Source organism: Xiphophorus maculatus, chromosome 13 (assembly GCF_002775205.1).
Source record: "Xiphophorus maculatus strain JP 163 A chromosome 13, X_maculatus-5.0-male, whole genome shotgun sequence".
Taxonomy (NCBI): Eukaryota; Metazoa; Chordata; class Actinopteri; order Cyprinodontiformes; family Poeciliidae; genus Xiphophorus; species Xiphophorus maculatus.
In genome coordinates, this window is record NC_036455.1 from 24,679,922 (window position 1) to 24,695,075 (window position 15,154).

The 15,154-nt window shown below is 42.3% G+C and overlaps 1 protein-coding gene across 1 annotated transcript; it reads right to left on the bottom strand.

The window, feature by feature from the left end:
• Positions 1-320: 320 nt before the first annotated feature.
• Positions 321-5,056, bottom strand: LOC102218379 (CMP-N-acetylneuraminate-beta-galactosamide-alpha-2,3-sialyltransferase 1-like). The gene is made up of 7 exons (XM_014471463.2): positions 4,912-5,056; positions 4,376-4,649; positions 4,069-4,256; positions 3,810-3,989; positions 1,724-1,769; positions 1,523-1,642; positions 321-598 (listed from the first exon to the last, which is right to left on the bottom strand). Exons 1-7 carry the CDS (start codon positions 4,920-4,922, stop codon positions 431-433), a joined length of 987 nt encoding a protein of 328 aa, XP_014326949.1. The 5' UTR covers positions 4,923-5,056; the 3' UTR covers positions 321-430.
• Between the last annotated feature and the right edge of the window lie 10,098 nt (positions 5,057-15,154).

The window sequence follows — 15,154 nt, forward strand, 5'->3', positions numbered from 1 at the left end:
TACCACCTTCTGACTTCATGTAGTGTTGTTCTGATCCTGTTTGGGTCAGTTGCTAAAATCTGTGAATGCGACTCTCTATTCAAGGAACGTTATTCTTGTGAGACTTCAGTCGGTTCCATCTTCACACGAACTGTTCACCTTTAAATAATGTCATCAAATGGTCTCAAGTAGGGGCATGCTGTGATGGTGCAGGGGGTTAGCACGCCCCACGTTTGGAGGCCTTCGTCCTCGACGCGTTGGTCGCGGGTTCGACTCCCGGTCCCGACGACCTTTGCCGCATGTCTTCCCCCCTCTCCTCACCCTCCTTCCTGTCTGCCTACTGTAGAAAAAATATGAGCCACTAGCGCTGCAAAAACTCTGGGAAAAAAAAAGGGAAAAAAAAAATGGTCTCAAGTGACCAAGGCAAGTTTTCTTCAAGTTCTGAGAGAAGTTAAAGGCCTTTGTACAGCTTTAGCTTTCGTCCGTTAGCCAGGTGCTGGATAAGTGCATACTCATGTTGTCCAGGATGCAGTCCAGTTTTTAACTTTTTGTCTTTAAGTGTTTCCCAGTAGTGGCTCCAGTTTCCATTGCTGTCCGCTCCATACCCAAAAACATGGACCTAGGTAAGCAAAATAAATTAGTTTGACAGCGATTCGATCAATGTTTTAAAAAACCCAACAAGTAAAAACTGTTACACTGATTAAATCTCACGGTTCTTTTGGGGAAGTGTGAATTGAACTCTGATGCGGACCAAAAAAAAGCAAAAACCTAGCTCTGGGATCGGTTGAAGTGAACTGGTGCGGTTTGATTGCATGGGTGAGTGGCAAGTGGACCGGAGACACGGGAATCGGACTATAACGCAGGGAATTATGGGTAAATGCACTCAAAACGAATGTGTGCTAGCAAGAAAAATGGCTGGTGGTCTTTTACGAAACACAAAAGAGAAATCCTCCAACCGCTAAAATCAAACGCCACTCCATGTTTGTTTACGTTTTGTGAAGAAGGAAGTTGCAGTCACATCTTCTTCAGGAGTTTCTGTGTCATTTTCTTCAGTAGTTCCTGGTGCAGCGACCCCACAGGCGAGGAGGAGAATACGTTTTTCAACGGATTTGGATCATTTGACCCAATAGCGCGAGAAAGCAAACCACCCCAGCTTAAGATGCAGCAAATGTTGCAATTTTGGTCCCCACTCCATATCTACTGGACCATCAGGTCTAAAAACACCCTTAATCAATATCTGCCCCTGTTAGTGGGTATGACAACACTAACACTTCTCTATACTATTATAGAGAATATCACCATTATAAAGTTTTTGTTCAAATTTTTTCTGAATCTTCACCAACAGATTTACAGTGTTGGTAAATCTGTTCCAGAAGACTTAGGAACAAAAATAATGATGTTTACAACCAACTTATAAAAAAATTATAATCTATTTGTAGAACATGATAGAAAAAACCTAAGAAATTAATTCTGAACAATGTGCATCATAATACTGATCATCACAATCAAAATCTTTTCAAGTCTAAGACTGTTATCTACTTACGTCATCACAAATGTGAAGAGCAAGAACCAAAGCCATAAAGCCAGTGGATGGATATGATCCTTTCTTCTTCATCCAGACCTCATGGACATACTTCATGAAAGTTGGATTTATCACCTTCACCTGTTAAGAAAAAATCCCTTTTTAAACTTGTGGAAAACATGATTTGTCGCTAAAAACATATATGCCATGTTTAATACTCACCAAATCTTTGTTGGCTTTTATTTTAGATTTTACTTTAACATAAGACCTGGTGACAAAAAAATCAAAAGAAATATCTTAGTCTTTTTAAAAAGGCATGCATATGTGGGGTATCTCCTTTACAGGATGTGACGTGTGAGACAAGATCGATCATGTTGAAAATTCCTTACATGATTCATGGACCTTACCAGAGGGGCCACGTTTCATTGGCTGAGTCTACGTGGTCAGGTGCGTGGCCATCTCACAAACACACTTAGCTTCCCGTTAGCTAAGTACAGCATAATGGCAGAACTGATACAACTTGTACACCTTGAAGCCTGTCTGCTACACAGTCTGACGTTAGCTAAACAGATCAATATGCAATGTGTCTGTATCTGATATACACTAAAGGTTTTATTTTAGCAGAAAAGGCTTTGGACTAAACTGTTACTCGTGTTAGCCACATTAGCACCAAGTACAGCTAGTCAATCAACCATCGCTGTGTTCAGGGAAGCGCTGATTAATAATCGAGAAACAAATATCAAGCCTGGAAACTTGATATCGTAACGGACTGAATGTTATGTTTTTAACGTGATCTTTGCTTGTCTTGCAGGGCGCAGGTGGTTGCCACGGTAACAGGTGTGCTTAAACTACAAAGAGCGAGAGAGTAAAAAGGTAGGAGTGGTTCTGAGTTGATCACCTGTTCAGGTTATTTTACCTTTGCTGTGGCTCATTACAGCCGCTGTAGTTTCTAAACGTTGGACTAATTACCTCGTTGTTTGTGAGTTTACGTCATTCACAACAAACATCAAATAGAACAAACATATTTCATAACATTTTAACAAACAAATGGCTTCTACCGCGGTAATTATGTGAAATTAAATTAATTATATCCCAACTTCAGAAGATTTGCCTTTACCTTTACAGAGCTCTTTGGTTCCTCCTATCAGGCTGTAGCTTCTCATATTGAGGTCAAAGTTCAGATCTACCATAACTGACTGACACCTGCTGGCCTCAGGTTTGCAACCAGCTTGTGACTGAGAAACCAGTAACCTCCTCCCAGATGATGACATGAACTTGTTAGTTCCTCTGTCCATTTAGTAGCTGATATATTGTGAAAATTCAGTAGAAATGATGCACTAATCAGTCATGTTTATATAGAAACAATGCGCTGCGAGGTTTTGTTTGTGAGACTTGCGGTCACGTGGGTCGGTTGTGGGCGGAGCTTGGTAAGGTCCATTATGTATGAAGGTGACACGTTTTTGTCTTCTTACTTGGTTCAGCTCCCCCACTCATTTCTATAGCCTTTCTTAAACTTAAGAGAAAAAACGAGGGTTAAAACTTCGATATCTTGCCAGTTTTACAATGCTTGCCGTTTTTTGCGCATGCGCGATGACTGAAGTGGGGAGAAGGACCTGACTTAAGGAGCTCCGATCGCTCTACTGCCACATACAAGATGACGGCGACGTAACGCAGGACTCAGCGCTCAATGAGGTGTCTACGTATTCATGCCTATGGAAAAAAAGGTCCCGTCTTTTTCTGTGTTGTAATGGCGGTGAGCAAACGACGAAAGGAAACATTACTTTACTTTACCAACTGGTAATCAAGTGAAGGGATGGATGATAGTCTGACATACGTAGCAGGGCTTTCTCTGCTAGCCCTAGAAAATTGAAAAGAGAAAGTGTAAAATATCATAATCATATTTTTTAATTTGAACTAGAATTCAATTTTTATTCTACAAACGAGTTGCTTGTTGGTATTATTGAGGTTTCACTTTAATTGGTCAAATTTTATATTCACAAATGCAAATTTTTGTCATCTTGATCCTTTTTAAATCTATATTTATCCATTATTCCCAAGAGTAAAAACAAAAATGCTGTAAACACATGTTGCAGTTATTGAATATTTTTCATATCTGTAATATCTGCTTGCTGTTTTTTTTTTGTATCAACACATTCACTGTAGAAGCTCAAACACCACTAGCGTACTACCTCATGTTGTTCTGTTCCTGAGTTTCTCTTTGTGTTTGTAAGCAAATATGTTTTCTCAATAAAAGTTGACGTACAAGATGCTTAAAATCCTAAACCGACGGAGAAAATGTGGAACTCACTTTCCGTTAAACCCCGTCGTAAAGGCCTTAATGAGCCACTGAAGGTCTTGTATCTTGAATGGAAACAGCACGAGGCGAGTAGAGTTATTTAAATCCACGGCGCTCTCCGGGTACATGACGTGATGAGTTGTTTTGACGCCGACGTCTTCTTCGTGGCCTTGTATTGGTGCACCATTCATTCTGAACAGGACAGAGGGGAAATCTGACGAAGTTTTTTTTTTTTCTTCTTGTAACGATTTTCTGAAACAGAAGTATTTACCTTATAATGACCTCGTGGAAATCTATAAGCTGTCCATAAGCTGCTCCTCTCAGGTTGACGGAGTTTCCCACGACTGCACAAGTCCTGTATCTTACGGGATCGGCTTTGGAAGTGGGTGGGAATATCTCAAACAGCTTCTGCACTGTTGATTTATAGCAGTTGAGGTCATGCTTCTCACGCTGTAGTTGCTGACATATATGTCACATAGAGTTTGCTGTTAGACCAACCCAGCAAAAAAAATAAAATAAATAAAATAGACAGAAAGGTTTTTACAAGGTACTACTCTAGTGAAGGTATGACAACTTACCTTCCACCAGTTAAATGTTTCCTGAAACAGACTGATGTTTGCAGACAGAAAGGGTTCGACAGAACGCCTCAGGTGATGACCAAGCAGTGCATTAACATCAGAAAGCTCAGTCTCCAGCTCACGCCAGGACAGGTTTCTGTCTTTTAAGCTGGGCCACTTATTGAAACGCGCCTTTAGCAGAAGCCCAACGGCAGCCGCACACAGCAGGAAAACCGTCGTCTTCCATTCGTTCATCTTGGAAGAGTTGGCCTTGTTGCTGCTGAAGCTTTTCCATCTGGAAAAGGTGAAACACACAAGTCGGTTGACATTACTTAGCTATAGCTAAAGCTTAAAACAGAAAAGTCAGCCAGCTTGCTGAATGAAAAATCTGTTCAAGCAAATAACCAGAGATGCCTTGTGATTAAGTCAAGAAAATATAATACAATATGAACAGAATAATAATAATAATAATAATAATTCCCGTTACAAGAACTGGCACATTCAACCAACATTTCCAGTCTTAAAAAAGTTTGTGTTCTTTTCGTTTGAAACCTTACCTGACGAGCATTCTTCTCAGGTGTGTTCAGATATTGATATACATGTCCTGGGCTGACACCTACACAGCTGACTGCATGCAGCATGAGCAGGATTTTGTTTCAGACTCCTGGTCTGTACAGGGAAGTGGTTAGGTGGTACCTGTCCTTAAAGCCACAGTACGCACCCCAGCTTCAAAGAGAGAACAGAAGTGAAACTTTTACAGAAAAAAACCTTGTTTTACAGTTGTACAAAAACGATAAAAATCCATTTCTTCCCCCTATGTTTCTAAAACACAGAATTGCGGCGTTAACGTGAGACTTTACACTGGTGGGGGGAAAAAAGTATTTGCCCCCTTATGATCAAGATTATTATCTTGATAATCTGTTGTTTCAGATTATCAGGCTAATTTTAATGTCAGATAAAGATAAGCCGAAGAATTCCAGGAGTTTTAAATTGATGACTTTCCCAGAGTTTTCCAACTAGCCTCTGAAAAACTAATCCTCTTGCTAAAGCACAGAGTACCTTGGATCAAATTCACTTTATTTATTTATTTTTTTGGAAAGCTGTCTAATTCACTAGCCGTGCCTTAGTTTCAAATCTGCTGTATGAAAAAAAGGAAAAAAGTAGCTGTGGTGTTTGAGCTTCCTGGCCCAGATTCAGAAAGCTGCTCAGAGATTTGATTCATTCCAGTTCAATTCAATTTGATTCAGTCCCAAAATATTTTATTGATCCTAAAGGGAAATTAAATCTTGTTGCAACTCAAATTAATTCAACATTCTTCAAAAAGTTGCTGCAGATGGGGATTTTTTTCTTTCCATATTTTTCTTGGTTTAATGAAGAATCCTTCTTCGCAACGTCATCGGCCAGATTTCTTAATAAAGTTGCCTCTGATAACAACTCTTTCTCTCTGTCTCTGCTCCCGCTGTCTGCTTCTCCTACTCAACACAATTATTTTACTGTTGTAGACAAAAGAATGCATCAAATCATCATTTTAGATGCACTAGTCGTGGTCATATGGGTCCCTTTCCTCTGTAAAGTCAGACTTTTTGTCGTTTTTAGAGGTTTGCACCAAACATACAAACAGCACAAAAATACAATGCAAAGAGTATTTTGGTTTTTGTGCTAACAGCAGTTTACAGCATGAGTCCAAGTTCTGTATCACTGAAATGTTTAGTGACAAATGAAGTAAATAGCACTGCCTTCTTAAACTTTAGCAGACATGAAAATTGCAATATTCCAAATTAGTGGTTATCTTTAGAAATGGGTTCTGCTCTGTGGGAGAATGAATGCCGGTCAGGAGAAATTAGACCAGATTTGTTTGCCTTCACATGTCAAATTATTAGTAACGTTAGTCATTTAGGCCGAAATTAGCACCACCTGGGGTAAAAGAGAGCCAAAGCAGTTCATGCTGACAAACATAACTATGAAGACAACCTGCAGACGTCAACACCAGGTTCAGACATGCCAAGCAGACCAGAACAAACAGACAGACAGAGCCAAACCACAGGATTGTATGATAAGCCACACCTTTCTACTTCTTGATATCATGATCGCTGAATAAAATATGTTCCAATAATATCTAAAGCAGTGACGTCCTGTCACCATGGAAAAATGATATGTAATGATAAAATAATTTATATTGCTATTTTCACCCTGTGGTTTGTACTATAAATTAATTTATTTTTAATTTAGCTTAACCAATTTTGCTTATTTTTTCTTCAAATTCGTTGAATTTTCGCATTTTCCCATTCAGATGCTCGGAAGTGCAGCAGGTGAGGCAGCAGCGAGCTGAGCCTCACCTGGGATTGATCAACCTCTCTCTAACTGCACTGACTGTCATTCTATGGTAGCATGTTCCTCCTATCTGAACGTCGCCAAAGAAATGGTTAAAAACATTTAACATATGAACAAATTTTCCATAATTTAGCTTTTATATATATAAAATACTGTGTTACATGTCACCAACTGTGTGTAACGTGTTTCGTGTGCTGAGGAGTGATCGTAGGCAGAGAACAAATTCAAGGTGAGGCAGGCAGTTCTCCTGCCTCATGGCAGGGGGCGCTCATGATCCCAGACATCTGTTTTGTGACTCCGTAACTGCAGAGTGACAGCAAGCTAGAAATACAGTAAATAAGTAAAGTACAGTGATATATTTGTTTTCTCCTGTCTTCTGACATCAACATGGAAGACTGCATTTCTACACTTATACAGTTTTCTAAAGTGGATTTTCAATTGAAGCAGGAGATAATAACTAAAGGAAGACCAACAGCGGAGCTGAAAGGTTTGCTTCGAGACAGTTTGGTGATTCTCAAACAGAATGGTATACAAGAAAAGACATGCCGAGGTTAACTGTTAAATAATGTACGGACAGTGGGAAACATAAGTTTTTGCTACAATAAAAGACCAGAACTTAAAATTTGCTACAGAAACTTTTGTGTACAGATATAGAGATTGGACTTTTCCTGTAGTTTATAACCAGGTTTTCTCCAGATCTTTGTGGTTTTGGTGCTGCCGCTGGGCATCATGGGATCTCAGCTCCTTTCACGGGTTTCCTGTTTGGGGTCTGGAGACTACTGTACGACAGAGTATTGGCGTTGGGTGGCCATTGTAGATAGAAAAAAAAATGGAATACATTTTTTAAAAAGTATCAACATTTTCCAGGAAAATCAAAGAAATTTCTCTGCTCCAAAAGTTTAAATTTTGCTTGAAAAAATTCCAAAATTTCTGATATTAATCTCAAAATGTCTTTTTTTTTCTGGCAAATTTTCGACTTTTCAAATTCAGAAATTTTCATGTTTTTGCTAGAACATTTCTGAGATTAATCTCAAAATTTCGGATTTTTTACAACTACTACAAAAGCTGTAATATGTCGTCTTACTGCTGCAGAGGGCTGTAGGACATTCATTGAAGGTTTTTTGTGGCACTACTGGCTGTTATTCAGCAGCGGCTAGACAGGAAGTAGTGCAGAGAGAAAAGGGGAAGACATGCAGTAGATGATCTGAATCAAACCTGGAATAACTACGTTGAAGTAGGTATTGTCTATGCGCAGTGCACCTGCTCCACCATTGAGAGATGTTCCACTTTGTGGAGGAAGTTTGCAGGTATTTGTGTTTGCAGTTGCTTTTGTTATTTGCAGCATTTTCTCTTGTTCGTCTGTTTCCTGTGGTTGCAGCAGTTTGTCTTTACATTTGTCTAGCAGTTGGTTGGAATATCTCATTGGCTGCAAACTATAGAAAAACTGTGTCACTGTTTTTCTTTGGGAAAAACAGAGTTTAAAATATAATAAATCAAAAGGAAATCAAGGAAATAATACAGTTCAAATACACGTGGCTTATCTTGGATTCAAAACTTACGTTTGGGGCTCAGGTTGGGAAAATATCTAAGACTATCAAGACGTAGTCTAGACAGGACAAGATCAAGAAATAGTCTTGACAGGATGCTGTGCATATCGCAAAGCAGCTAAAATGTATATGCAAACATTATTATACGTAGCATTATTCTATCATTTGGGGCCGTAGTTCAAAATTTGTCATAAAATCCATTAATGCTATTATACAAGAAAACCTTAAAAGTATTTGATCAGAAACAAGTGAAGAGGCATCTCTCCCATATTCTTCAAAAAATATCACTTGTTGAGTTTGAATTATTTCCTCAATTTTTCTTTTGCTAAAACAATATTTAAGTGCATAACTTAAATATTATCACCTACAGGTCTTGCCCCTGTAGGTGATTTTTTTAGGTAATACAAAAATATAATAATGAAGGTGTGAGAACAGGAACTGGGGACTGTAGAGTCAAAAGGTTCAGGACAACTTTGGGACAATCACACCGAAAGAAGAGAACAGATGGTCCAACCTAAAAAAAATGTGTCTTTTCTCCATACAATCGAAGAACTGGTTTTAAAAAAAAAACAAAAGAAAAAAACAATGTTATGAACAGTGACATTTTGATCTGGATTTGTGATTTGATCTGATCTTCACTGTACCAAGTTGACACTAGCTTTCTTAATGTACTCAGCAACTTCTTTGGAAGGTTCGAAGCCCTAAATAAAACCGATCGCTCCGCTGAACATCCTCTGTGCAACAATCCCTGAGAAAAGCTAACACACGGAAAGCTACAAATATAATGGGAAATTTTATAATGTGCTCCTCACCCCTCTTCTGCGTTAGGTATTATTTTTTAGGTATAGTCTTATCATGACATTGGTCAAGCTGCTCTCAAGACTTATGCAGCGTCATATAACAGCAGGGGAGAACTCCTTGATCCTGGATACTATCTAGGTGTTACTTCCCCAACTTATCTGCCCTCTTTAGCATGAAAGAACAACCTCTTATCCTTAACAATAGACAAATGGCAATACCATCTGTGTTGGGCTCCACAGAATCCCTGGTACATCACAATCAGCTATTCACACCTCTGGTCCAATCAAGTCTCTCTTCTCTGACCAGAACCTAGAAAAGGAAGCCAGATCCACTGTTGGTCAGAGCAGACTTGACAGACTCCTTTGATTCTATATTTCTGTTCTCACCTCGCAAGGTAATCCTCTCCACTAAGACTGTCTGAAAATGCTAAGTTATATATATTTAGAAATACATTATTATTTGTATATTTATGAATTTATAGGCACACTTGAGATTTTTCTGGGGGTTTTTCTGTGTACTATGGTGGCCAAGTGTTATTTTGTTGAAAATCTCACTGTTGTGTCTTTGAGCAACGACAGTAAAATAAGTCTAAGTCTAAATGTATTTCACTTGGGCAATGTAAACATGTACATTTTCTAGTGTATCCTACCTGTGTTATAACTTAGTTTCTTGGATCAACCAGAGACGGGGGATGTAAATTCCTCTTTGGCTCGAAGCCAGCCGTTCGCCGCTTCAGTTGTGTATGTGTGACAATGTTTAGTTGTATCGTTTCTCTATAGACATAAATAAATTAACTAAATAAATGAGTGGGTCGTTACTGTAATCAGTTGTGATCATTGGCACAGTACTATCTCAAAAGTCAGTAAACAAAAAGTGAAAACTGCAGGATTTTTAGTCATATCAGAAAATCAGTGAGAGTCTGCTTCAGCTGGTGATCAGATCATTTATGCTACATTGTTATATTCTTAGAAATATCACTGGGTGACTGCAGTCAAGATAGTCCTATTCAATAAATTGGAATATGTTCTGATGAGACTCATTTCTCAGATTAAAAATATCTTTTAAAAATTGACCGTCTTGGTTTAATACCATGAGGTATTAAACATACACTACATTTTAAATACATTCCTGTATACATTTTTTTTATTATTATTGTTTTGATTTTCAAAGTCATTTTTTCATTAACTTCAGGCATGAAATCATCATAACCAACAGAAATAAAGGCTTTCAAACATCCATCTGTATGTAATTAATCGATATTAGTGTGTCACTTGATAAAACTACTGAAATAAATGGACTTTTGTTAATATTCACATGTAATGGATGGGTCTGAACAGCCAACTGTGTCACGAGGACATAAGATTCTAGTATGTCACGCCATCTACTGGTCAACCAGCGTAACTTCACAAAAGGTCAATTCAAACAGACGTGGCTGGCAGCTAGCCAGAAATGCTATGACTTGCTAATCTAGAATGAAGTTGTTGTTAGTTAAAATGATATTTAACAACAGTAGTTATTTATCTAACAATTACTGTGAAACAACAGCGGTAAATGTTTCTGTCATAAAACAACAACATTGGTTTCTTTGTAATTTGCATCATTTTATTTGGTAATACTGTCTGCTTAATACGAATATCTAAATCAGACCCAAAAATCGATCAGCAACAGTGATTTTACAGTGCCTTTGTCACCGCATGTTGTTGGTCATCTCAAGTTATAAATTAACTGCTTTCTTTCTTCCGTCAAAATAAGAGTCTAAAATAAAGAGCAACACTGAAGGCTCTTAAAAAGAGTTCATAGAAAGATAAAATCACATGCTGAGAGCAACTGGACAGAACTTTGCAGGACACTTCACTTTGAAGAAAGATATTGTCGGATCACGTAAGAAGGCTTTGTAGATATAACATTTTTGAAGCTTTAATATTTATAGTTTTATGTATGAGCGAAGTAGGAAACAAAGTCACGTCGTTAAATATTTTAGCAAATGTTATCTTATGGAACTACATTTATTGGCTGTACTTTACAAAAGGCTCTTGTTGAGTTTGTTTGCGATTTATTTCTGCTGAACAACTTCCTTATTGCCACAAAAATGTCGTGTTTGCTGCATTAATCCGTCCGAACGTCTAATTATGAGTCACAACTTTCAAAGAGCTGGTATGAAGACGGGAAAGCAGCTAAATCTGAAAATACAACATCCTTCAGTCCACAAGAACAAGTTTTCTCTACAGTTAGCTTCTAAATTTATCCTATTTTTTTCAGTGTAGAAATCATACCCCTGCCCCTTTTATCCTTGATGCCCTTTTTGAGGGTTTTTTTTTTTTTCAAAAAAAAATTTTTTTTTAATTTTTATTTTTTATCTGTATGTCAATAATATTTAGCTAAATATAATAATTTAGCAAAATAAACTAGTCTGGCTGCCCTCAGTCTAATAAGTTTCTCTGCCTCCATGTTGGACTGCCACCTTATTGTGGTGGAGGGGTTTGAGTGTCCCAATGATCCTAGGAGCTATGCTGTCTGGGGCTTCATGCCCCTGGTGGGGGCATGAAGCCAAGGCAGACAGGTCCTAGGTCAGGGACCAGACAAAGCGCAGCCCGAAGACCCCAATGACGAAGGAAAACCTTGGACTTGGTGTTCCCTCGCCCGGACGCGGGTCACCGGGGCCCCACTCTGGAGCCAGGCCTGGAGGGGGTGGACGATGGCGAGTGCCTGGTGGCCGGGCTTTTACCATTGGAGCCCGGCCGGGCTCAGCCCGAAGAGGAAACATGGGGCCCCCCCCCCATGGGCCCACCACCCGTGAGAGGGGCCAAAGGGGTCGGGTGCACTGTGTGATGGGTGGCGGCCAAGGGAGGGGACCCTGGCGGTCCGATTCCCGGTTGCAGAAGCTGGCTCTTGGGATGTGGAATGTCACCTCTCTGGTGGGGAAGGAGCCGGAGCTAGTGCGTGAGGTCAAGAGGTTCCGGCTAGAAATAGTCTGTCTCGCCTCGATGCATGGCTCTGGTTCTGGAACCAGTCTCCTTGAGAGGGGCTGGACATACTTCCACTCTGGAGTTGCCCAAGGTGAGAGACGTCGGGCAGGAGTGGGCATACTTGTTGCTCCCCATCTCGGCGCCTGTACGTTGGGGTTTACCCCGGTGAACGAGAGGGTAGCCTCCCTCCGCCTACGGGTGGGGGGACGGGTTCTGACTGTTGTTTGTGCTTACGGGCCGAACGACAGTTCAGACTACCCACCCTTTTTGGAGTCCTTAGAGGGGGTACTGGAGAGTGCTCCTCCTGGGGACTCCCTTGTTCTGCTGGGGGACTTCAACGCTCACGTGGGCAATAACAGTGAGACCTGAAGGGGCGTGGTTGGGAGGAACGGCCCGCCCGACCTGAACTTGAGCGGTGTTCTGTTGCTGGACTTCTGTGCTCGTCATGGATTGTCCATAACGAACACCATGTTCAAGCATAAGGGTGTCCATATGTGCACTTGGCACCAGGACACCCTAGGCCGCAGTTTGATGATCAACTTTGTCATCGTTTCATCGGATCTGCGGCCGTATGTCTTGGACACTCGGGTGAAGAGAGGTGCGGAGCTGTCCACTGACCACTACCTGGTGGTGAGTTGGCTCCGGTGGTGGGGGAGGAAGCCGGTCAGACCTGGCAGGCCCAAACGTGTTGTGAGGGTCTGCTGGGAACGTCTGGCGGAATCCCCTGTGAGACGGAGCTTTAACTCCCATCTCCGGCAAAACTTCGAACACGTCCCGGGGAGGTGGGGGACATGGAGTCTGAGTGGACCATGTTCCGTGCCTCCATTGTCGAGGCGGCCGATCGGAGCTGTGGCCGCAAGGTTGTCGGTGCCTGTCGCGGCGGCAACCCTCGAACCCGTTGGTGGACACCTTCGGTGAGGGATGCCGTCAGGCTGAAGAAGGAGTCCTACCGGGCCTTTTTGGCCTGTGGGACTCCAGAAGCAGCTGATGGGTACCGGCGTGCGAAGCGGCATGCGGCTCGGGTGGTTGCTGAGGCAAAAACTCGGGCGTGGGAGGAGCTTAGAGAGGCCATGGAGAAAGACTTCTGTACGGCTCCGAGGCGATTCTGGTCCACCATCCGGCGTCTCGGGGGGGGAGCGGTGCAGCACCAACACTGTTTATAGTGGGGATGGTGTGCTGCTGACCTCTACTCGGGACGTTGTGGGCCGGTGGGCAGAGTACTTCGAACACCTCCTCAATCCCACCAACATGCCTTCCATTGAGGAAGCGGAGCCTGGGGACTCTGGGTTGGGCTCTCCAATCTCTGGGGACGAGGGCACCGAGGTGGTTAAAAAGCTCCTCGGTGGCAGGGCTCCGGGGGTGGATGAGATCCGCCCGGAGTTCCTTAAGGCTCCGGCACTAACTTTTATATTAAGACATTTACACTTATAGTTTGTGGGACAGTTTGTACTTGATTTAGACTCTGCATGTACAGTATATACTTCATTTGGGCGATTAGGTTCACTATGATTTCATCTGACTGGCACTATGCTGTAGTCTATCAGGGTGGTTGTCCAATTGAATGTGGCTTTAAAACCCTAACACTAAACAAACTTTCATGGACAGAATTTCTAGGCGCAGCCAAGGTGTTGAGGGGATCCGATTTGGTGGCCTTAGGATCTCATCTCTGCTTTTTGCAGACCACGTGGTCCTTCTGGCTTCATCAGGTCATGATCTGCAGCTCTCGTTGGAGCGGTTCGCAGCCGAGTATGAAGCGGCCGGGATGAGGATCAGTGCCTCCAAATCCGAGGCCATGGTCTTGAGCCGGAAAAGGGTAGAGTGCCTTCTCCAGGTCAGGGGGGGTGTCCTGCCCCAAGTGGAGGAGTCCAAGTATCTCGGGATCTTGTTCACGAATGGGGGAAGAAGGGAGCGGGAGGTGGACAGGCGGATTGGCGTAGCGTCTGCCGTCAAGCGGGCGCTGTACCGGTCCGTCGTGGTGAAGAGAGAGCTGAGCCAAAAAGCAAAGCTCTCGATTTACCGGTCGATCTACGTTCCCACCCTCATCTATGGTCATGAGCTTTGGGTCATGACCGAAAGAACGAGATCGCGGATACAAGCGGCCGAAATGGGTTTTCTCTGTAGGATGGCTGGGCTCTCCCTTAGAGATAGGATGAGAAGCTCAGTCATCCAGGAGGGACTCAGAGTAGAGCTGCTGCGCCTTCACATCGAGAGGAGCCAGTTGAGGTGGCTCGGGCATCTGGTCAGGATGCCTCCTGGACGCCTCCCTGGTGAGGTGTTCCGGGCACGTCCCACCGGGAGGAGGCCCCGAGGAAGACCCAGGACACGCTGGAGGGACTGTTTCTATTCATAGTTTCGTAATTGTTCTCGCAATAGCGGGACAAAACCCGCCTCACCCCTAAACACAGAAATGTTTCAGCTGCAGAGAAACTTCTGACTTTAACTTCATCATTCTGCTAAAAGCTCGGTTCACTCGGTTTGCTGCAGGCAGCTTGAGTCGGTCCACCGACAGATAGAAAGAATATCTGTCTTTATATCAGACATCCTGATATGAGACACGGTACCGACTGTCACCGCGAGTCACGACGCAGCTCAAAGTCCCAGTACCACCTGGTACCACCTGGTACCACCTGCTCTCTGTTCGCTCTGCTTCTCCTTAACATTTCTACCAGGTGGGTTGAAGCCGCTGCTGACGGAATCTGGGCTGGAGGTTCTGGGCTGTAAATAGAAGTTATTGCAGAACCTCAAGTGTTAAAGGAAGGAAGATTCGGCCCAGAGCATTTAGAGTTCACAAAATAAACATCAGAGAAAATATTGTAGCAATAATTAGAACCGCATCAAAAAGCCAAACATGCCACAATGAAATGAATCAAAATATCTTCAAAGCATCGGGGGTCTGACGGGGGCCACCGGGGGATTCCAGGTAGATTCCAGGTAGATTCCAAGTAGATTCCAGAGATGCGCATCGCAGCAGCTCTTCATGCAGGGCCGGCCCAAGGTAATATGGGGCCTTAGACAGAACCCCCCGTCCTACTAAGAACCTCAGCATTGTCAACATGTTTAAATATTGATAAGGTGAATCTGTGAGAGGGAGACCAGGTTTATTGACAGAGTTTAAAATCAATCACTGATTATTGGTTGTTTGCTGTGATGTATTT